The sequence below is a fragment of the Punica granatum genome, chromosome 3, assembly GCF_007655135.1.
Source record: "Punica granatum isolate Tunisia-2019 chromosome 3, ASM765513v2, whole genome shotgun sequence".
Classification (NCBI taxonomy): Eukaryota; Viridiplantae; Streptophyta; class Magnoliopsida; order Myrtales; family Lythraceae; genus Punica; species Punica granatum.
The window spans coordinates 32,130,622-32,155,195 of record NC_045129.1 but is presented as its reverse complement, the minus strand read 5'-3'; the positions used below and the strand labels follow the sequence as shown (position 1 = coordinate 32,155,195).

The 24,574-nt window shown below is 36.6% G+C and overlaps 2 protein-coding genes across 5 annotated transcripts; both read left to right on the top strand.

Moving 5' to 3' along the window:
* Positions 1-4,086: 4,086 nt before the first annotated feature.
* On the top strand, positions 4,087-6,053 carry LOC116199558 (inositol polyphosphate multikinase beta-like). Of its 3 annotated transcripts, none has more exons than XM_031529950.1 (2): positions 4,087-4,338; positions 4,769-6,053. In XM_031529950.1, exons 1-2 carry the CDS (start codon positions 4,321-4,323, stop codon positions 5,618-5,620), a joined length of 870 nt encoding a protein of 289 aa, XP_031385810.1. In that variant the 5' UTR covers positions 4,087-4,320; the 3' UTR covers positions 5,621-6,053. The 3 variants fall into 3 exon arrangements, with proteins under 3 accessions (XP_031385810.1, XP_031385811.1, XP_031385809.1); XM_031529951.1 differs by having other exon boundaries at positions 4,750-6,053; XM_031529949.1 differs by having other exon boundaries at positions 4,705-6,053.
* Positions 6,054-6,417: 364 nt separating this feature from the next.
* Positions 6,418-12,599, top strand: LOC116199557 (protein HIRA). Of its 2 annotated transcripts, XM_031529947.1 has the most exons (10): positions 6,418-7,111; positions 7,686-7,961; positions 8,333-8,584; positions 8,676-9,073; positions 9,153-10,155; positions 10,458-10,662; positions 10,757-10,997; positions 11,138-11,260; positions 11,467-11,584; positions 11,676-12,599. In XM_031529947.1, the coding sequence occupies exons 1-10, from the start codon at positions 7,004-7,006 to the stop codon at positions 12,027-12,029; spliced, it is 3,078 nt and encodes a 1,025-aa protein (XP_031385807.1). In that variant the 5' UTR covers positions 6,418-7,003; the 3' UTR covers positions 12,030-12,599. The 2 variants fall into 2 exon arrangements, with proteins under 2 accessions (XP_031385807.1, XP_031385808.1); XM_031529948.1 differs by lacking the exon at positions 6,418-7,111 and having other exon boundaries at positions 7,821-7,961; positions 8,330-8,584.
* Positions 12,600-24,574: the final 11,975 nt, after the last annotated feature.

Genomic DNA, 24,574 nt, shown 5'->3' with positions numbered 1-24,574 from the left:
AATATGAATTTTTTTCGAAATTTAATTATTACATGTCCTATAGATAGAACACAAGAAATTTTATTTTCTTCACTATCTTCTTTCCACTCTTATTTCTCTCTATATCTTTTCTCAACATATTCTCTCACGATAGGTATGCTCCTACAAATTTTAATTTAAACATAAATGGTAACTATTTCTATTATACTTTTTTACTGACAACGTGTGTATATTATATATTTTTCTGTGGTACGATTTTTTTGTTATGCTTTATTAATAATAATAATCTCAACGAATCAAATTGGTATTTCTTATTATTGCAATTTTGTTCTTCTTAACTTTATCGGATTTCCTTTATCTTTTTGGCCAAATATTATATATATATATATATTAGTATATCAATTTTCTTATGATTCAATTGTTACAATTAAATATTTTGTTCCTATATTACTTACTCTTATATCTATTTTAAACACATGAAAATTATAAAATGATATTGTGCAATTCCATTTTGATAGTTCTCAATTTTAATTTTTTTTATTTTTTTATTTTATTCTGAACAAAATTGTAACATTTAATATTATATTGAAAATTATAAATAAATGTTAAAAGCTTTGAATTGAAAGGTTTTCTCATTTGACGAATATTAAAATTCTATAAATTTATTGAAAAAAGTATATAAATTAATAAAAATATAATAATTAGAAAATTTTGAAAAATCTAAAATTAATGTGAATATTAATGTAGAGATATGGAGGTTCAATCAACCTTGAACTGAGGATTTATCTAAAAAGTCAATGTGGAAGCTCCTCATAACATGAATAGGAGGATCTCGTGAGAATATTTCGAATTAATTAATATATATATATATATATATATATATTTATAGATAGATAGACAGATAGAAATGTCTTCGATGAAATTTGGCTCCACATTCATGTTGTTCCTTTTTTTTTCCTTTTCGTCCCCTACTGAAATAATTAGAAATTACTTATTATTTACATAAGATACAAATTTATTCTATTAACATTACGCTAGTCAATACATACTAGGGTGGACCTATAAGGCAAACTACAACAGAAATGCAGGCCAAAAAGTCCGCAGTAACAAGTTCAGATAGAATTGCAGATAATTGTGAATTCTCGTCAACAGGGATGGACTCAGAGGAGGATAAAGGAGGACCCTCATAAGATTTTGGCATTTAAGAAAAAAAATATATATATATATATTTTCAGTTTGAAAGATTTGCATTCGCACACGTTACTTGTTCTCTCTCAATCCAAATCCCAAGTCCATCCCTAAATACAAACAGTGTTTGCAGTACATCAAAGCTGGGAAACACGATCTACCTGGGGAGACAGAGTTAGCAATTCAGATTGAAAAATCGTTATCTGTGCACAAGTATGAACTTTGTTGCCCTATAGTATAGAGTTCTACCAAATTACATTGCCTAAATTTTAACGTAAGATGGTCCCTAAAAAGGGCAAATTAGTAATAAATAAATGGAATTGGAAGAGTGTAAACTTGAATTTCATTTATGGATGAGATATACATAACATATTATAGCCTTTCCACCCTCATTAACTCTCGGCAAATTAAAATATCTTCTTCCTAGTATTATTCAATCAATTCAATATATATACAAATAGCCAAATATAGGTTTATTATATCTCATAATAAAGAGTGCAATGCAATGTTATCAGAGTCGGCCTGGATGATAAACCGAAAGGGGTATGGGTTCATGAGTTTATAGGTCAAACCGAGAGTTCAATAGGTCGGACCCCACATTTAATTAAAATAAAATAAGTACTCATATTATTAAAAAAATTATGATAATTAGGATAGCAGTATGATGATTTAAAAAAAATATAAGGATATTTTTACTCCAAAATAAATATTGAATTTTACTAAGTACTTTAAAGTAGAGTTAAAAGAACAAAAATGTAGTGGTGGCTTGGTTGGTAGCATGCTAGTATGGGAAGCAAGATATCATGTGTTCAAATCCTTACACAACTTAACAATTTTTACATTAAAAAACTAAATACGAAACCTATAACCCCATAGAATCGGTTGGTTCAATGGAATTTTTCTCAAAACCCAACCGGTTCAATGGGTTTGACGGTTCAATTCTGCAATTTGAGTTTTTAAGTAGACTGGATCGGACATGGTGCCGGTTCCCGATCCGGTTCTGATAACAATGGTGCATTACATTGCAGAGATGGTAAGGGGAGAGAAATTGAAGCTCACCTCCTTCGCGAAATGAAACTTTCCCTCAAAGGGTCCAGAAAGAGCTTTCTCCTACCGGTTGAATGCCTTAGTGCCATAGAGAGTGAGATTTGACACCTTCGAATCTGTTGCAATATCATGAGGGACAGAGAGTGAGGGAATGAGAGCTTGAGAGAGACTAAATATGAGAATGATAAATATATATATATATATATGTATATATAATATTTATTTAAAATATGAGTAAAATTGGAGAAATTTAAAGAGCGGGGCGTTTGAAATTTTAGGACTCTCTCTTTCTTGAAACTTCCGCATGAAAAGGCAAAGAAGTACAAAAGAGTAGCCTTTCGAACGAAAAATTAACTGGCACGTTAATTGTTTCAGCCAGTGTTATCAGAATCGGACCAGACGTCAAATCGAATAGGTTCATGGGTTCAACCGGGGTTCGATGGGTCGGACCGCAGATTTAATTAATCATAATATTTTATTATTTAAAGTAGTATTAATGATAATTAAATGCATAATATATATCTAAATTCATTAACAATGCATAATATCTAGGGAACAAAAATAATTGAGGAGGTAATAAAGCAATAATCAGTTGTTGTCTAGTTGGTTAGTGGGTGTACACATAGAGGGGGAGGTTGGAGGTTCAAAACCTTCCATCATCAATAATTTTTCTTATATATTTGTTCAATCATTGAACCCATGGACTGGCTAATTTAGTGGATTTTTAGATTTAAACCGGCCGATTCTATGGGTTCAATGGTTCAATTGTGCATATTTGGTCAGAAGGTGGAACCGAATCGGTCATGGTGCCGGGTCCTGATTCGGTTCTGATAACAATGGTTTCAGCCCTTAAAAGATAAAGCGATGACATGGCACGAAGTCTTAGGTCTTAGTCCCTTATTCGCTAGTTCATATTTAACGTGGTGAGCCTAGTTCATATAGTAATTTCTCGGGGAGAATGAGATGGGCGGGGGAAGAAATTTGGGTTAGTATCGAAGAACGACAGAGGCAGGTAAGGGCAATTCATTGAAACTTGAAATGGATTTCATATATGCATTGAACATATTCAATTTTTCGATCTTTTTATTTTTCCATTATAATGGGTGTTTGATTCGAACATGTTCTTTATGGCGGGCGTCGGAGTTGCTTCACTCGAGCTTTCCTCGGTAGATTTCATCAAATTGTGAGGCCAGGGGGGGGGGAGCCGGACTTGGAGCGCGCACGCGGCGGTAGAGCCAGGGTGAGCGAGCGATCGAGGGCGCTGTGGTTCTATTCGATTTAGATGTTGTACCTTTTTTTTTATTAAAGTAATTAAATTGTTTTCTATTTGGTTGAACCAGTGGTTTGGTTTAATATTGAATTCGATCCGACTCGTTACGGGCAAAATCGAGTGTCGACGAGAAGATAAGTGGTCGAAAAAATTGATACTCAAATTATCATAAATGAATCTTAATAAAAAAAAATAAAGGATCGTATACGATCAAGATTTTATGTAATGAGATTTAACGGTTAGGAATAAAATAATAGTATATTATTTTTACTAGTCAATCGCACTAAATAGGTTAGATTGCGTTCATTTAACGAAATAACTGCTTAAAAATATTTTAAAAAGGAAAAATTTAAGGGAAATTCATTGTATATTTAGTTTTAGAGTTAAAGTAATTTTGATTGTGAAAAAAAACAAATGAGATGTGATTATAAATTTGATTCGGAAAAAGTGTATTTTTGTTGTGTAGTGTGTTGAGTTAAAGTTAAAACTAAAAATTTTTTACTTTAAAAAATGTGTGTTTTATTATGTAATGTATTAGTTAAAGTTAAAAGTTGAATCTTTTTAATTGGAAATCCAAACAGGGCATCAGAATTCGCTCTTCCCGAATTCTCTCGGCTTCCTTCCTGGGAAACTGTTTCTCTGCATTTCCACTGTCGTCTGTTGTCTTCATCTGTTCGCGTCCTCCCTCTCTCTCTCTCTCTCTCTCTCTCCCCTTTGTACGTGAAGAGTTTTTTGCTTCTTCTTCACTGTGAGTTTCTGCAATCCTTCCCGCTCTCCTTTTCCCTCTTCCGTTCATTCGGCGGTCGTCTTCTCTGAAGTTGTTGCACTGCACTTGCATGTTCCTTCTTTCTCAGGTACTCTTCTTTTCGATTCTGGAGCTCCTTTCCCTTCGCTTCTCTGAGTCTGATTGATTATCCTCATAGTTATAATATATGCTGAATGTCTCTCTGCTTTCTCCTCTGCCATGAACCAACTCGTCCTTAGTTAGTTCTACCTTGATTCAATCTGGTCGGTCAATTTCTCCATGGAAATGGCGAAATGTTTGCACATTCTTGTCTACAAAGAAAAATCAGGCACACTGATCAATCCTTGAAGGAGATCAGTTTTAGGAGGTTGAAATTGGGTTCTGTTCTTGATTGCTAATTTTGCCATCCGTTGGAGTTCGGAAATTCAATTCAATTTCTCATTATATGGCTTTGTCTCTTTCATTGCTTCTGCAGTTGATTAATGCATCTCAATTATCAGTTACTAATTGATGCTTTAAGAGTTCCCAACATGTTTAAGGTCCCCGATCATCAGGTTGCGGGCCACGAAGCCCGTGACGGGAAGCTCGGACCTCTGGTCGATGATTTGGGATGCTTCTACAAGCCTCTCCAAGACGATGATCGTGGATCCAAAGAACTGGCTTTCTACACTAAGTTCTCGTCCATGCCTGAGATTACGAGTCACATTCGCCGATTCTTCCCGACCTTCCATGGGGTCCAAACTCTTGCGGCATCTGATGGGTCAGGTCCGCGCCCTCACCTCGTCTTGCAGGATGTTGTGTTTGGCCGCGTGAACCCGTCTGTCGTGGATATAAAGATTGGGTCCAGGACGTGGTATCCTCAAGCCTCGGAGGACTACGTCAATAGGTGTTTGAAGAAAGATAGGGAGACTACAAGCCTTTTGCTAGGTTTTAGGATATCGGGCTTGAAAATATATGGCGGTGATCGATCGGGATTCTGGAAACCCGAGAAAAAGGTTGTGCAGAGCTTCACCTTGCAGGACGTTCGGTTTGTTCTCAGGAAATTTGTTTCTTGTAACTTGGAGACACCCGATTCAGTCACAGATCCAGATTGTTCTTTTGCATCAGCAGTTTATGGGGGTACTGGGGGGATTTTGTCGCAGTTACTGGAGCTGAAGGAGTGGTTTGAGGATCAGACAATGTTTCATTTCAATTCATGTTCCGTTCTTATGGTTTACGAGAAGGAATCGGTCCTGAGGGGCGAAACTTCAGGTGCTGAAGTTAAGCTCATCGATTTTGCTCATGTGACGGAGGGGGATGGCGTGATCGACCACAACTTTCTGGGTGGCCTCTGTTCCTTGATAAAGTTCATATCTGACATTGTTAATGATACTGAGAAGTGCTGGAACTAAGAAAGCTTGCTTAAATCTCAGAGGAGCCAATGATCGAGTGCCCTATGAGTCCGGAACTCCTCAGGCATCATCTCACTGCCAGAGGAATTGGCCATTGGTGGCTTAGAACCGACACGGAAAATGCATTTTTCCTACTGAGGACCTCCGGAGATGTTCGGCGCGTTTATAAGGAGGTTGCTCAGGAATGAGTTTCTGTTTTGTGTTTCCTCCCCGGTTTTTCTTTTCCAGGAAAGCAGATTACTTCATAGGAAACATGTTTTGCTAGGCAGCTTTCTTTAAAAGTGTGTTCTAGTTTCTCAAAGGTACAGTTTCTCCTTAATGGAGTGTTTCTTTGTTTTTTTTTTTTTTGGCTGGGTAATGTAGGGGTTGATTGTTCTGATAATTGGTCCACAGCTATGAACTTAACCCGATTCGGAACGTTCCTAAACAAAAATTATGAGTATACTTTATCCGTTTAAAAGACCAAAACAATTAGCATCATCGTGCTATGAGACGGGCTAAATTCCCGGAAAAACCAGAAGGGCAGAGTAGGCAATTTCCCAGAACTTAACATATAGGCCCGTTTGACCTCTTCCCAAACTGAATAATGCTACTCTAAAGTCCGTACCATACCAAGCATGACATATCACAGCCATTGATGGACACAGGGACGAGTCGAACAACTTGACAGGTCATGGGCCTGCTCTATGTCCTCGAACTCAAAAACTGCTCATGCCAAACAGGTCTATCACGGCTGTTGATTGATACGGGTACGATATGACATCGAGGGTTCGGGATTAATCCGATTTCGATGAGCCTAAGCTCTCTAAATAACGCGTATGTGTACGTATGACTCTGCTGATCCCTCGCGTCTCTTTCGTTCAATCTCACTTTCGGATCTCTTCTCTTCCCTTCTTCGACACTGTGCTGTGCGTGGCGCCGTCTGTTCTCTCACTTCAAAGTTCAAACTCAGACAGGCCGAGAGAATCTTTGTTTATGATAGTTTATTAGATTCTCTCATCATCATCATCTTCATCTTCCAGCAGTCTCGAATCTGAGACCCACGGTCCCCTCTCCGCAGATATTTGCCCTTTTGACCGTTGAAAGCTGTTCCCTTTCCTTTTCCTCCGAAAGCTCATTCTTCCTACCCCACGTTCATTCTAGGGTTTTACCCTCAACCGACCGAAGCACCGCTCTCTGGGGTTCGCCAATTTCGGTCCTTTCTCGTTCCAGAGCCTTGGGATAAGTATCTCGTCTGCTGGGTCTTTCGTCGATTGTCGGTTCGTTGGGTGCATTCGGTGGTTGGAGAATATCATGGGGTTGGGCGTCTCGGCTTGGTGAGATTTTCTTGATTGGGAGGGCTGAACTTTGTGTTGGGGGAGTGGCGGCGGGCCAGGGGAAGAGATGATTGCGGAGAAGCCCGGTTGGGTTCGCCATGAGGGAATGCAGATTTTCTCCATCGACATTCAACCCGGTGCCCTCAGGTTTGCCACTGGCGGTGGCGATCACAAGGTGAACTATTATCTTTATGACATCAACATCTGCTATAGTGTCTCTTTTCTTGAAATTCTATGTGCTCTGTTTGGCTGCATTTTGTATGTTAAAGCTCTTCCTGTTCTGATTGTTTCATAGTGTGCTAGTAGCATCTAATGGGTTATGAAATTGTGGTGAAATAGTGGAAATCTGCGAGTTCTGGGCATTAGAGGTGTCTGTAATAGTCCGAAAGCTCTGTATATTGCTGGAAATTAGAGGCTGTGGCATCTCTAAGTTTCTCTGTGGCTTGTCTGAGGGCTAGAAATTATATAGATATGTGTGTTTGGGTGTTGATACATATATAAAATAAAAGGATAACCCGAAGTTCTGACCTTTACATTGGAAGGTCGAAGACTTTTTTGTATAGATGAATGGTATGGCTGCTTGGCATTATTGAATGTGCTGCACATTCCTGCTTTTAATTGGCGTTATTGGTGTGGTATGACAAAAGTATTTGGGCGTGAATGAAAAGTTTTCAATTTTATTGTTAAGATCTGCTCTTTGAAGAAGCTAAGATAACAACTAGTTTGCCCGTTATTCCAACTATTTTCAGGTTCGAATTTGGAACATGAAATCTGTAGGCAAGGATCTTTCCGACGATGACTCAACACAGAGGGTTCTGGCAACACTTCGTGATCATTTTGGGTCTGTAAATTGTGTCAGATGGGCCAAGCACGGGCGGTATATGGCCTCAGGTTCTGATGATCAGGTGATTCTGATCCATGAGAGAAAGCCTGGTTCAGGAACCACTGAGTTTGGTAGTGGAGAGCCCCCTGATGTTGAGAACTGGAAGGTCGTTATGACTCTGAGAGGACACACTGCAGACGTGGTAATTAGATTGATACTTCTATTTTTATATTGGATTTTTCATGTTTTTGGTGGAATATGGGCTCTGTGACTCTGTTTAAATGATTCCAGAATTCTGATATCTCGGTTTAAAACATGTCTGTTCATTTTTCTATATATAATAAGATAACTAAAAATAACTCGAAGAATGAGTATGAATTGCAGTACGACATCTATACACTTTCTGTTTCCTCCCTAAATAGGGAAAACAGGACAATGTAGTGGTCTCAGACAACAAAGAGATGTTTTAGGGAATTATGCTCCACGCACATTGTGAGGCTTTCATTCCGTGAAAGTATATCCAGTAAATATATGGGTTCTGATTGCGAGTCCTTTTCTTTGTGCGTAAAGTAGGTGGATCTCAACTGGTCCCCTGATGATTCAATATTAGCGAGTGCTAGTCTGGACAACACAATCCATATTTGGGACATGACTGATGGCATATGCACTGCTGTTCTTCGAGGCCACTCGAGTCTCGTGAAAGGAGTCACATGGGACCCTATTGGCTCTTTTATCGCGAGTCAATCAGACGATAAGACTGTGATCATATGGCGAACCAGTGACTGGAGCTTAGCTCACAGGACAGATGGCCACTGGACAAAATCAGTAAGGATTTGTGTTTTCAATGGGCTTACTCATTGCACCTTCTCTTTCTCTTCTTAACTTCTGACCTGAGATTATTACACTCTCCCTTTAGCTGGGGTCCACCTTTTTCAGGAGGCTCGGGTGGTCTCCCTGTGGCCATTTTATAACTACCACCCATGGGTTTCAGAAGCCAAGGCATTCTGCGCCTGTTCTAGAGAGAGGGGAATGGTCAGCGACTTTCGACTTTTTGGGACACAATGCCCCAGTTATCGTTGTGAAGTTCAACCACTCAATGTTCAGGAGAAATCTCAATGGTACTCAGGAAGTGAATGTCGCTCCTGTTGGATGGACTAATGGAACCTCAAAAGCTGGAGGGAAAGAATCCCAACCATACAATGTAATTGCAATTGGGAGTCAAGACCGCACAGTGACTGTATGGACCACTGCAAGTGCTCGTCCTCTCTTTGTGGCGAAGCATTTCTTTGCTCAAAGCGTGGTGGACTTGTCATGGTGAGCCTTAGTTTAGATTGCTGACTTGTAATACTGAAAACATGCTCTCCTTTTCTAAATCTCTCTTTGTAAATTGCAGGAGTCCTGATGGGTATTCTCTCTTTGCCTGTTCCTTGGACGGAACAGTGGCCACATTCCATTTTGAGGCAGATGAGCTTGGAAGCAGACTCAGTGATGCTGAGTTGGACGAGTTGAAAAGAAGCCGATATGGTGATGTGAGAGGTCGACAGGCAAACCTAGCTGAAAGCCCAGCCCAGTTGTTACTCGAAGCAGCATCGGCTAAGCAAACTTCTAGCAAGGTCGCTTCAGCGGCCCAGCAAAAGCCCATGCCTGTTAAAGCCTCAGTCGACTCAAGTTCTCTAGCAAAAGCTCCTGATCCACAGGTTGATGATCCTAAGAAGAATGGAGCGCCCACCACTGCTCCTGCAGCTTCTGCTGATGGCTTAAGTAAATCTGCTGCTCCAACTCGAATTTCTAGCCCTGTGAAGCAGAGAGAATACAGGCGTCCTGATGGTCGGAAGAGGATAATCCCTGAAGCTGTAGGTGTACCTAGTCAGCAGCAAAACATCGCAGGCAATAATCAGCTAGATTTCCCTCCTGTATCATCTGAGCAAAAGATTGATGACAACGGGTTGGTGTTCCCCACTGACAGTCGCATTGGTGGGGTTTCAGTCAGGGGCGCACCAGGCAGAGGCTTGGACTTAAAGGATCGATCAGGGGCCACTTCAAGATCTATAGTTACTGATAGTTTGGTAATCGAAAAGGTTCCGGCGTCTGCCAGCGGAGATGGGACTATTAACGTGGAATCTTCAGTTTCTGCAAAAGTCTCTTCACTCATGATTAGAGTGTTTGACAAGAAAGAAGGTGAAGATAATGCACCTGTATGCTTGGAAGCTCATCCCAGAGAACGTACTGTGAATGATGTTGTTGGGGCTGGAAGTACCCTAATGATGAAAGAGACAGAGATAGCTTGCTCCAGAGGACCTCTAACTCTATGGTCTGATAGGATTTTAGGAAAGGTCACTGTTTTGGCAGGCAATGCCAATTTTTGGGCTGTTGGGTGTGAGGATGGGTGCTTGCAGGTATGTTTAATGAATCTTCATATGAAACTGAAGTTGACTTTCTTTGTGAGATTTAGATGCGTTCCTATGAATTTGTTGTTGCATTGGGCAAAATTAATCTTTAAATAGAATGCTTTTGGTGATGAAAAAATGTGGCTTATGGGCAGTGCGCTTGTTTGATAGGCTATAGATTTTTTACATTACTGGAAGTCAGGAAACTCACTGAAATAGAGTGTACACTGCATGTAGATTATGGTTTTTTCCTGAGTTTTTGATGTGCAAGGAATTTTCTCATTGCAATCTCCATTTTGCACAATGAAAAGGTTTACACAAAGTGCGGCCGACGTGCCATGCCTACCATGATGTTGGGGTCTGCTGCAACATTTATCGACTGTGATGAGTGCTGGAAGCTGTTGCTAATCACGAGGAAGGGATCCCTTTATGTGTGGGACTTATTCAACCGAACCTGCGTGCTTCGCGATTCATTGGAATCTCTGATTACATCAGATCCTAGCCTATCCGGGAAAGGTAAGTAAAATTTATTACAAACACGATCGTTATGATAGTCATATTTACATTGACATCTTCAATGGACTTATTTGTTGTCGTTTGCTTTTCATAGGCACGATTAAGGTCATATCTGCAAAGTTATCAAAATCGGGCTCTCCTCTAGTTGTTCTGGCAACCCGACATGCTTTTCTGTTCGATATGGGTCTTAAGTGTTGGCTGCGAGTTGCTGATGATTGCTTCCCTGCATCAAACTTTGCTAGCTCTTGGAATCTGGGTTCGGTACAGAATGGCGAGCTTGCTTCACTCCAAGTAGATGTTCGGAAATATATGGCTAGAAAACCTGGTTGGAGCAGGTTTGTAGTCTTTTTTACCAAATTTGGAGGCAATGATATATTGATGAATCCTGTCAGGGCATCTCTAGTAATTTTGTATGGTCTAATTCTTTTGCTTCATATCTTGGCATGTGAGTTTGATTTTGGTGTTTATATTTCAGGTTTTCTGATGATGGAATGCAAAGTAGAGCTCATTTGGAAGCACAACTTGCATCATCTTTGGCTCTGAAGTCACCTAATGAATACCGTCAGTGCCTTCTTTCCTACATTCGATTCTTAGCAAGGTAAAAAGAGTTTTTGCATTTTGTAAATTGTGTTATTTTCAATTTTCCCAGTGGCTCGGCGGTTATGTATATTTGCTGTCCATTCAAGAGAAGTTGGTCTCTGACCTTGTCTAAGGAAATTCATCACATCTGTTTCTCCCACAGTAGTTTCAATGAATGCAAAATATTATAAATGATGTAATAAAGTATAAATGTACTGATTTCAGGGAGGCGGATGAATCTCGATTACGGGAAGTCTGTGAAAGTTTTTTGGGGCCCCCTACTGGGATGGCCGAAGCTGCATCTTCAGATTCGAAAGACCCTGCTTGGGATCCTTTTGTGCTCGTAAGTTTCTATTTTATCTTTCCCCTCTTTCCTGAGATAGGAGTTGCAGCGTTTGGAAACTTGTAAGCTAACGGTATCCACGTATGTGCAGGGAATGAAGAAACACAAGCTCCTCAAAGAAGACATTCTCCCAGCAATGGCTTCAAATAGAAAAGTCCAGCGGCTTCTAAATGAGTTCATGGACCTCCTCTCCGAATATGAGAACACGGAAACTGTCCCGGAGGAAAAGAATGAGAATCATCCCCCACCGCCACCTCTGCCTGCTGGGGACCAAACCAACCCCACTACGGCTGCCCAACCGGTTCAAGAGAACCAGGATACAACAGTGACTGACCAAGTAACCCCTCCTATTCCTCCTCAAACCCAAGATGAACCCATGATCACGGATCCACCTGCAACAAATCAAAATGAAGTAGTAGTTCCAATGCAGGATTCAGGTTCTTAACAGCATTTTGCACTTTGGAGATCTTTGCTTTGGTTCACCTTTGATAGACAGATAGGCTAACATTGAGCGTCAGATCTGTATGACCCGTGACGCATCTGAAGATTGCTGATATTTGCCATAGGTTAAGGCTAAGGCAAAATTCACTGTTATCTTTTCCCTTCCTGGAGGTTTCTACTGGCCAAGAACACGATTTGCATTTGGAGCTCCTTCATGGGTGACATAAGAGGGTGCGTGGTGAACGAGCTTTAATTGGATTTGGCATGGTGGTGGTGTTTAGTGACATTCAAAGCTTTGCTTGCTTGCCGGAGTTTCCATTTGATGGTCAGCTCAAAATCTCTTCTTAATATTTTTTATCGACATGGTTCGTTTCATGTATAAGAGATCTCCCTGGTGTATCGGTGGATGAGAATTGAGAAGGTTATAAGGATGTCGGTTTTGTTGTATAACGTTTATTTCTCACAAGTGTGGTGGTGTTAGTTCATATGCTGTTCAACTTTCGACGTGAAAGTGATATTGATAATCTTGCAAAGGTTGATTATATGATAATCGGTTCCCGACTTTTCTTCTAAATTTTGTAGTGTTCCACTCAAGTGATGGTCGGATGATCTTAAGTGGGGATCATTGAAATTTCGTCTCTAGTAGCTTTTACTACCCGACAGGTTGTATAATTTAAATCAGAATAGGCTATTGAATTTTTTATTATTATTTTGTGGCCATGATTTGGTTAAATTTACTTGGTTCAACTAGTTTTTGGTAATATCCTTCCAATTATCATTATCGTTTTGTTTCCCTAAATTTACGAAAGGGATTATTTTGGACATTTCATTTCTTTAATAAGTTTAGTAACGAGCATAACGACCTTATTGTTCCGAGATAGAGAAGAACAGTCCAGCCCCATTTAGTCCTTTTCAAATCAGTTTAAGTAGGTCATCTATGCCGATTCCAACGCGCTTATAAGAGTTACTGTTTGATACAAATAAGATTTGAACCCGAAGTCTCTTGTTTGTGTACTGGTTTGAATTTGCATTTTGTTTTGCTTCTACAAAGGAATGGACACAAGATTTAGATCGAGGCGGGGAGAGATTCTTGAAGCAAATGGGAACACAATTTTTTTTTAGTTAAGATAACGTATATAAATAATTTCATCAAAAATTAAAGACTAGTATATAAATTCTATAGAGCATCAAATTTTTAAGGAGAACTGTCCTCCTCAATTCTCATCCATCCATGTCTTCTTCATGTGTTAATGAGAAGTGCCTACACACCCAACTAATGAAGTATCAAGTGAGGATCCATAGCAGAGTGACACGAAACCTTAATTCTTCTCCCCTCTTTCTCATGCATAGTGTGAATCAGCCGACTCTTCCATACTTTAATTAATAATCAACCATTCTAAGTCCCGCCAATCAACTAACATTAAGTTAATATACTAATACATAGATATGTTAGAAGAGTATTGCCAAAGACATGTTTTCGGCCCAAAACCCACAATTCTAAAACATTGAACTGTCACCCATGAATGGCTGCTTGATGTCGATGCATCATCAAACTGTACCGCACAATGACAACCCTTAGCTTTAAGATGACATCTCGTGGTTTCACCAACTAAAAAGAAAATCATCAACCGGATCTTATGTTTTTGTCTTGGGAGGTATGATCATAGACATTGTTTAAATAATTTTATGAAGATCCTATCCTATTTGTTTTTATAAAGTATTTTTTTCTTTTTTCTTTTTAAGTTTCCGAGGGAGTCAAAGATATGCCATCCATGCTCGGCTTGGGGGATTGACAGATAGGCCATGCGATGTTGATATTAGGGGGAGTTGAACTTGGTTGAGGATATTTATGGATGCTCTCCATACCATCAAGTCCAAACCCCTCGATGTTATTTTTATAAATAAGTTCTCCTATAATAACGAGATTTCTGATAATTAAAATATCGTCATTTCTGTTGTCCACATAATTCTAAAAAAAAAAAAAGTGCCACCTCGGTGGAGGCATTCCATTCCATACAATAATTCTATCTAGAAGATGACGGGAAAAGGAAATAATCGTAGAAAATTCAATGGCGACCATTGAATTAAAGAAGAAATTGTCCTACCCAAAAAAAAAAAGAAAAATCCTACAAAAAAAAAATAATAAAAGAAGAAATTGGGGGATCCCGCAATGAAATAGGAAGACATCTTCGCTTTCAAAAGTGTGAAATAGGAAGACAGCTTCGCTTTCGACCACGTCCTACTCATTCTACAATAGGGCCGTGAAATAGGAAGACATGTTGGGCACTCCCATCATGCATGTACATCGCACGTGAAAATCACTCACGGAAGAAGATTATGAATGATGGAAAATCCAAAATTGGATTTTCTTTTCTTTTATTGTAACGATCATGTGTCGAGAGTCAAATTGAGTATTGTCCTCACACGGGCTACGGAAAGAAAAATAAAAGAGTTTATTAGTGACTTAAATTCTACGACTAACAACTTAAATTTTTGAGTTGGATATGAGTACAAGCTCATATAAGTCATGTTGAAATTTAGAATGATATTAGAGCGAGATTATACGCCCGTGTGGGACTTATACCACATCGTACTAGAGTGCGGCACTCGTGACCGGTGATAAAGTCTTGGATGAATTGAATGATCCCATGACTCGCCTTCTTGTCTAAGCTTTACTCTTAGTCGCACTGATTCCTATCCTGATTCGGTCGGCGATGGTGACGCACCAAACAATGGAAGTAGAGGACCAAGGTCCACCTGTGATGCATGTGCATGCATGACTTTTGCTTTTAGGTTGTTGGAAAGAAGGCTGACTTGTTTTACCCGTAACTTCGAAATTTTGCCAGGTACTAGGGAGTAAAATTCTCTATATATCTTGAGACTTTATTTAAGGAAAAAAAAAATATCGAACCGCTTAGACTAACATTTGTTGACTAAGGAGTAAAATTTTAATGGTGTGAATTTTCTTCATTTATAATATTCAAAATTGCTTGAAGAAACTCATATTGGATAAGGAGAGGTTCTTTTATACATATATATTCTCATAAAAAGTCATTGATACCAAGAATTTTCATTAAATAATCTACTTTCTTTTTGTTATAAAAGAAGCCATGAGTATAACACCCAAGGTTTTCAGAATCGCGATTCTACCTAGAATCGGTCGAGGATCGTAAAATCGTGAATCGTAAGATTCTACCTGTAATTAAAAAAATAACATATATATATATATATATATGTAACATACTTTCCTAAGCAAAAAAAAAATCAATCATTGTTCATTCAAATAAAGACTCAAAATCAACAAATCAACAATAAGTCATAAAATGATAAAAACACAAAATATCGTTATAAATTATTGAAATTCAAGGTCCAAAATTTCAAATCGTAACTCAAACTCCCGAAATAAAAAGTTAACAACATAAGTCATAACTCATAACATAAAATGAACAAATAGATCAAATCTCATCCAAATCTTCATCATCATCATACAAAATATCAAACTCATCTTCTACGGGATTACTAGCCGATGCACTCCCAAATCCACTTGCAGAAGCCATCTCTGTTCAATCCAAAGATTCCAAACTCAATAATCACTCACTCAACAAATCTAACTCAATAGAAAATTATAGCACAATGCGGGAAAAAAATTAGCACAATTTCAGTACAATAACATCAACAATTCCATTAGACATCAACATTATTACATACAGGGCAAATGGGCACTTTCATTGCATCAGCACAATTTCTTCAGCAATCAGCACAATTAGCACAAATTCATCAGCACAAGATTCAATTGAAATCACCGAGATTCAGAAACAGAAATCACAATTTCATCTGGAACCATCATTCATAAACATAAATCACAATTTCATCTGGAAGATTGGAACCATGAAGACAACCAGATTACCGATAAACATAAATGATAAATCGCCTGTTATCATTTGATTTATCTCTGGAACCATGAAGATTCTGAGTCCGATTCAGAAATCAATTAGAAGCAATAAATTCATAAATCAATTAGAATCAAGAAATTCACACACCGTGGAGATTTTGGAGAATCTCGTTGCTGTGACTCACACCGCGTGAGGAGGTCCTAGACTGTCGGGGGGTCGAGTCGTCGACGAAGGTGATGTCGTTGGGCGGTGAGTCGGTGACAGCAGTCGAACCGTCGAAGCTAGTCGACGCAGAGTCGGTCACTGGGTAGACTTGGCAGAGGCAGAGCAGAGTTCGTCACTGGGCAGAGGCAGAGCAAAGTCGGTCACTGTGGAAGCGGAATTCGGACTCGGAACCACGGACCCACGGTCACGGAGCTTCAAGCTCGTCGGAACAAGAAGAAAATAAGAAGAAATTGAAGCAGAAATGTCGAAGATGGGGAGGCTAGGGCACATAACATAGAAGAAAGTGAGCGCTGGAGAAGAAGGGGAAAACGAAGGGGAAGGGGGGAAAAAAAAAGGTCTATCGGGCTCAGGCCTGGGCTTCACATGAATCTGGGATGAATCCAGAATCGCAGAATCGGCTTGATTCTACGATTCCGCGATCCAACACCTGATTCACATGCAATTGTACATTTTCCGACTCAACACCCTGACTCGGAATCGCATGGCCCTCTTTGAATCGTAGAATCGTACGATTCTACGATTCGAATCATGATTCTGAAAATCATGATAACACCATAAAATAAAAAAAATTTAATAGCTAATAAATAAACACAAATAGTCATATTATGAGAATCGAGCTTAGAACCTTTTGGTTATTATGCGAAAACATGCGCCACTACGTTACACTATCTTTCTCTTCAATAATATAATCTAATATAATAATTCATGTAATTGGCATAACAAAGATAAATTGCAAGAAAAAAAATTCAAAAAACTACTATTTGTTTTGCCACACAAAAAAACAAGAACCTACTCTTTGGGTAGGCCCGAATTAGGTCAAGAATTCGTAAATTCTACTCCACTCAACTTTATTCTTCTCTCAATTCAATAACACAATTATTATTTTCTTATTATTTTCTTCAATTGAATAATAAATTTTCTCAAATATTTTTTCTTAACTATTATTACAACTAATTTTTAATACTAAATTCTCACAACTTTTCGTTACTTTTTTTTTATGATTTTCTCTAATTTTATAATAAATTTTATCGCATATTTTTTTATTAACCATTATTACGATAAATTTTGTAATAATAATTTTCCCCAACTATTTTGTCTCTATCTCATGGAGTAACCAAACGCCCAGTTCATGTTCCTTTTCTATTATAAGGGTCAAAAGTTTTTTTTTTCTTTTAGATTACGAGATATTCTCAGCATATTAAGTGAGACAATTTCTCATTGTAGTGTCAACAAAATTTTGGTCACATGATTAATTGTCAAAGATTTTTAATATTGCATTTGGTGAACCGTCTCAGCCAATTCAAAGCAATTTGATAAGAGAGGTCTAGCTAGAGTGAATTGATGGTGGATTGAATATTGTGTAATAGAAGGTCCAAGTTCACAGGGATGGTGGGAAGATATTTTGCTTAATCAGGGGTGGTGGAATAGCTAAACAAATCAGTGTGACCTTCGGTCAAAATCCTCAACAATAAGCTTCAATTTCACAAACATCTGTCATATACGCGAGTTGTTAATTAAGAGTTGTCCAACCTAATACAACAACTCTTCGCTCTGTGACATCAAGCCGACCCAATCCGAACTATGTCACCGAAAATACGGAAAGAGCGACTGATGAACTGAGAAACCATCATATATACAATGTTCTGGATTATAATATGTCTGCAAAATAACTGCGGAGAATGATATCTCTTAGGCCGTGCTGATGTGAACGGCCCGGTTCTTTTATCTTCAAGATCTGATAGAAGAGGCTATCTGGATTCACATACATTTCCTGCAATGAGAAAATGATATTCAGTGTTTGGAGTTTAATAATTAAGAACCATTAAAATAATGAAGCCTACGTCGAGAAGACAAAGTACACTACTAAAAAATTGAATTGAAGAATAAATTTGCGGGTCTTGTGTGGGTAAGCAAATAAGCAATGACACTACAGCTATCTCCCACCAATATCCAATAGGGATTGGTCACCTAATCCTATTTTAGTAACCCGTCAAAAGTTCATTCTTGGTTACATATATTAATAAAATTTAAGGGTTTTTACTTAAAATGGCTCATAATTTGTCCGTTTTGTCAAATTTATCATATACTTTTTTCTTGTCAAATCTATCACATGGTTTACTTTTTGCATCAAATCTATCTCGGCGTTATCTTTTCCGTCGACATCTAACGGCCGTGCTGACGTGGCACGTGGAGAGATAGTGGGCCACACTTGCCACGTAGGTGCCACGTCAGCACGGCCGTTAGATGTCGACGGAAAAGGTAACGCCGGGATAGATTTGATGCAAAAAGTAAACCATGTGATAGATTTGACAAAAAAAACATATGATAGATTTGACAAAACGGACAAACCATAGACCATTTTAAATAAATACCCCTAAAATTTAATGTGTCGAATATATATTCTATAAGTATAAGATATGAAAATTGATTTTATGCACCATTTTTCGACTCATAATAGCTTTTTCCTACTGCCCGCTCTAACCCCTACAAGATGTCCCCCACTATTCGCATACACCTATGCATATTATTGGATAATTGCCTCTGTTATTTCATTTCTAAGACGAGTAAATATTTGTTTTGTCATATTCCTCATGATATTTCATTTTGTCTGCTTCGTAGTATATATAATTTTGTGTATACCTTCCTTTCTTAATCTGTATCCATTCATATGCTATACATATTGATTGACCAAAAATTATTGTGCGATGCGTGAATATTAACTAGTTGTATTATAAATTCAATGGCTTTGTCATCACAATTGCGAAGACTTAAAACTCTAATTTACAATGGAAATTTCCGATATATATGCAATTGTTTAAAATGAGAAAATGATAACAAGCATCAATAATTAATGAAGTCGATGATACATGACCAGTTCTTTGAAAGAGCTTTTAAGTAATTTATCCACGTAAGTTACGTGAAATTTAAGTAGATAACAGTCGAGAGAAAATCTTTGCATCTGGAAAATTAACTGATGATATGAAGGCAGTGCAACATATAAAAGGCGAAATAATTGAATAAAAAAGATGTCACGCATAATTATGAGCACGAGAACAGGAAGCCCCATCTAAGCAGCCCAAGCTAATGGTTTTCCAATCAAAGCAGACGTGGTGGTTGAAGTCTTCCTGAATTGGGTAATCGTGTGTGGACCGCGTACAATTTTGATGGTTAGGATTTAGGAAAAGGAGGAAATGGCTTGAAGATGATAATGCAAAAGCTCCCACTTTCCATAAATATTCATCTTATCTATTTATATATAATTTTCACGTAAGCTCTTGGGGTAAATTCTCAACTCAAGGTTGATTTGCCCTTTGCGTCCACTACATTTATTTATACATTAATATCCACATTAAATTCAGATTTCTCGATAATTCTCTAATAACTAAGTCATTGGACCCGTGAGGTACACGGATTTTATAAGAAAAAATTCATTATAAAAGTTTGTATATGAAAACAATAATTGATATGAATTTATAATTTATATTAATATGTAAACTGTTATGCAGTAAATTTAGACTTTTAATAGAATAATACATATATATATATATTCTTAAATAAGGAATACATGTAATATATACATCATTGCAAATTTCAATTTAATTTCTAAAAAATTAATTAAAAATTTGAATACTTTTAGATAAAATCATTAGTTTGATTTTATGAAAGAATAACACTCTCATCAAATTTTTTATGAATTTCATTATTTACTTGTGCTTTATTAAGTTTTATAAATTTAAACACTTTTAGTTCAAATGTCCCAATCACTCTGATGAGAGATTTACATTAGGTATTTATAAGATTAGATATAATTATTGAAAGTTGTAAAATTAATTTTAAGTTTATATATTTATAAATGATTATTTATTTTCTTAAAAGGATTAATATATTTATTTATTAACGACGTGATAATAAGTGATTAAAATATATTTTCATATTTCTTTGAATATTTTCTTTATATTATATATATATATATAGAATATTAACATATGAATGAGTGAGGGTATTACCATTTTAACACTATTTATTAGGATTTTACCATTATACCCCATTTGTTATCTGAATTTAACTTTATATATATTCTATTTTTCTCAAAAACCCAAAAGTATTTTTGGCATCGTTATCATCCACGGATATCTTCCCAACCCCAAGAAGCCTCTTCTCTTGAATCTTGGCCTCCTTTACATCACTTGCACCATCTTTCTCTTTCCCCATTCCCAGTTGAATTATTCATTTATGTGCTTAAATTCCCCAATAATATTTAGTCCTTAATAGTACTCTTATTATTTTAGAATCCTAAAATTAGCACTTGGAATGAAGAGTTTCCGGTCATGCAACTAGAGCCTTTTTGACAAAACATTATCGACCGACTCTTTAAATTTGTATTATATAATATTTATATAAACTGTCGAAAATGTTCATATTCATGAAGTGACCCAAAATAACGACTCCTCGAATCTCTCATATATAATATTTATACAAATTATTGTAAATATTTATTAATTGTCCTTGATAGTTACAAAAAAATTAATAAGATTTTATTTTATGCATCATTTTTCTCAGCACTTTCGTTTATTGTCGTTGATCACTTTTTTAGCTGGATTAAGTACGTTTTTATTGATATATATACATCTTATATTTGGTTGAAATAATTTACGATTATACTAACATATAAAGAGATTCTTCATGCAAACTCTGATGAAAAATAATAATATATATAAGGCAGATTGCTGCAATGAAAAGAAATAATAAATAGTGTCCATAGATGCATTAAAAAAATTGACTCTAGCTAGGAAGATTAGATTTTAACATTCCCCATCCTTTACACACTTTAATATTGATTACAAAATATTTCATCTTATATTTCATTAATGAATAACTTTTTCATTGTCAACCAGGTATATGATATATAGTAAGTACTAAAACTATTTTCTATTACTATTATATATTTCATCTCATTTATTATTACTATAAATTTGCAAATCTAATTTACAAAATAACAACTAAATTCATAAAAATACAAACTTATTTAATAAGAAATCATCATTCCATAATATTTGAGAAATATATATATATATATATGCAAAAGCCGCCACAGCGTGCCGGTACGAAGACTAGTTATAAATGAAATAAAATTATATAAAAAATATTGCCAGCAGACCTTGTGGACATCTCCGAATTACAGATCTTTTGCGAAATGTGGTCTAATATTAAATGCTGAATATATCTGTGGAATCTTATTGTTCTCATTAGCAAAATTAAAATGACAAAGCAGAAGGAAAAGGGGAAAAAAAAAAGGAAAGCTCAACCGGTCTTGTATTTTCGTCCACCTTTCTGGGTAGCAGTTAGAAAAATCTCACCAATTCATGGTGAGTACATCTTTGAGTAATTCAAGTATCTGTGCTTTCTGTAGGATAGGTCTAATTATCTCCAAGAGGGCAAGAAAGCAAATATTTTTTGTTTGGTATAGGATCTTTGAGTAATTCAAGTATCCGTCCTTTCTGTAGGATAGGTCTAATTATCTCCAAGAAGGCAAGAAAGCAAATATTTTTTGTTTGGTATAGGATAAGCCTTTTCTATAGGTCAAACACAGTAATGACTCCTTAAAGAAAAGAAAAGAAAAGAAAAGAAAAGAATGGTGTGTGTGTGTGTGGGGGGGGGGGGGGGGGGGGGGGGGGAGGGGGATTGTGATGGAGTAGACTTGGCACATGGCCGCCAACAACCACCTCAGCTGAGGTCGCTGGCTTCCTTTGAGGGTGCCGTCAACCTTGTCGGTCAGGATGGTAGCAGCAGGCCATGCCCCCAGCGCGCCACCCCCACCCCCAACCTAAAAAAAAAGAAAAGAAAAAATAGATAAAAGAAGATGTAGTATATTGAAGTGTGGGGGACTATTTATACTAACTTATTAGTTATTTCAGATTTTTATTTTATTGTACTGGAATCCCTCTTGTAACGGAAAAAATAGCTCATTTGCTGACTACAAAAATTTATAACGCGTGTACTTTAGAATAAACAAGTTGTCTCTTTTTTGTTGGGTTAAATTGCACTCCCTTTTGTTCACAATAAAAGCTCATGAGTTTAGTATAATGAAATAAAAGTATTACATATCTAACGAAAGGGTAGGATAGTCCCATAACAATAATGGAATCTACAACCTCATGGTTGATAGGCGATAACATGCTCTACTACGCTACATCCACTTTTTCAAATTACACTCTCTTTCCTTAAGCTATTCTCTTACGATACTTACCCCCATTTTTAGTAAAATATGACACTCTTCAATTTGACTATATTAACCAACACTGTTAAAATATTCTGTAAAATATATTGAATTAAATTTTATAACTATTTTAGTTTTTTTACAATCAAATAATGATAATGATAATTATAATAAACATAGAAAAACAGAGAACCTGTGGGCCTTGTCAAGGGTATTGGTGGTCGCCAGTGAACCTTTAGTGGCCATCAACTAGCTCACCGACCACCGACCATAGTTAGAATATTTCAGGAAGTATTCTAGTAATTTTTTTTTTATAATTTCAAATATTATATAAATAGTATTTTTTTAAAAGGTAAATAATAGATATAGAAGACATGCTGGTCATGAGGGATGGTTGTCATCAACAAGGCCCCCTATACAATTCCCAATCGACAAGCATAACACAATTAATTAGAATATAACGTGAAATGCTTTGGTTAACTTTTCTTAGTATTTTCAACATTTTAAAAAAATAAAAATAATAAACATATAAAGGTAGAGAAGTCATGGCGATCATAATTAACTCTCTCCGCGACGTGGTCGGTGGCCACTACCCCTCTTGGCTACGCCTCTACAACTTCTCTATCTAATTATCAAAGTTGTCGGTGAGCTTCTCGTTCATTGCATGAGGATTCTTTGGATTGTATAGGGTAGGAAAAAAAAAAAACTTCCTTGTAACCAAAAAAAACTTCGTCCCAAATAAACAACTTGTGGATGGTAATATAAATGAGAAACAATATATATATATATATGTATGTGTGTGTGTATATATATTAGATTATTCTGAAACCTTCCTTTTGTATTACATCTTTTTTTTTTACCACTATTACATCTATTCACATCACATTGATGATCTTGCACCCGGCTTTATAATAATTAATTCATTCTCCTGCTTGGTCATGGAGCATATCATTGATCGCCATCAATAATTTAAATCAACACACTGCGACACCTAAAAATGATAGCATATCAATGAGATTTTTTTTTTGGATAAAAATGCATGTCGATGATATTAATGTCTATACAAATGGTCCGACTGACTAAGAACACATATTATGGCCAGTTGAGTTTTGTACAAACCGATTGAGTGGTGAACGTATAATAGGGGCTGGATTTTAAGCGAACCTTAGATTACGTATTGAACTGCAGCGAACCTAACGGTTCTTTGTGTTCAAAATTTAAATGGGCAAGAGAAATCAATAACAACTACTTGATACACCCATGTTGCGCAATAATATTTCATCAATATTTCTATAACCGGATATAGATAATCAACATATATATCATTAATAAATATACGTAGAAAAAATATATGTGCCTAGTTGATTTATCAATATCAAATTTGAGTGAGATTTAAAGAAAGTGAATTTTATGACAAGAAGCAAATACTTACTCTAATCTTTAAAAAATTACGAATAACATATATACATTTATCAAGAGAGGAAAATTAAACTTGTAATATGTATATAGAGACATCATCAATGACTTAAAAAGAGTAGGAATATTAAAATTGATAGAAATATTATGCGCAAAACCAATTTTTATGTCATCCATTTATAGGATTATATATGCATCTACGTACGTATGCAAATAGCAGTCGGGGTTTGCAGAGCCAGATTCAACAAATCAGAGACAGCACAAGAACTTCAGGAACCAACTTGATTTAAAATTATTGCTAAATAATATGTTTAATTAAGTAATGTTATAATTAAAGCTATGTAGTCAAACTTTTAAGGCTATGTCCACGCTCTTATATATATTTTTTGGATAAGTGGTATTCATCGACGACGTTAATACCGTCAAATTCAAATACCCTCTTGAGAAATATACGAACATTAATAATTACAACTAATCAATTGTTCGTACGTGGAAATAACCATAGTATGCTATAAGAAAGTATGAACTTATATTATTTAATTTAAATGCTAGCTCTTCTCTATATCAAATTGCCACTCATCTTTTGAATTTTGGAGCAGGGAAAACATAATAACATATATTGTCTCACCGCAAAATAAGATGGTGCATTCCGAATAATTGACTGAGGTCTGAACCATGCACGTTAGTTTACTCTTATATAAAAGTCTATTCTTTTTCAGCTAGCGAGATACTCCGAGGCAATTCCATTATGAATCAAACTGGAGAGTCTCCATCAGGCGTTAGGCACACATGTATGAA

What these genes read in the sequence shown, in the direction of transcription:
- LOC116199558 (XM_031529949.1), top strand. Translation starts at nt 4,712, where the DNA reads ATGCATCTCAATTATCAGTTACTAATTGATGCTTTAAGAGTTCCCAAC.
- LOC116199557 (XM_031529947.1), top strand. Translation starts at nt 7,004, where the DNA reads ATGATTGCGGAGAAGCCCGGTTGGGTTCGCCATGAGGGAATGCAGATT. An exon ending in GAGGACACACTGCAGACGTG is followed by an intron (nt 7,962 to 8,332) that starts GTAATTAGATTG and finishes TGCGTAAAGTAG; the next exon opens with GTGGATCTCAACTGGTCCCC. An exon ending in AGAAAACCTGGTTGGAGCAG is followed by an intron (nt 10,998 to 11,137) that starts GTTTGTAGTCTT and finishes TTTATATTTCAG; the next exon opens with GTTTTCTGATGATGGAATGC.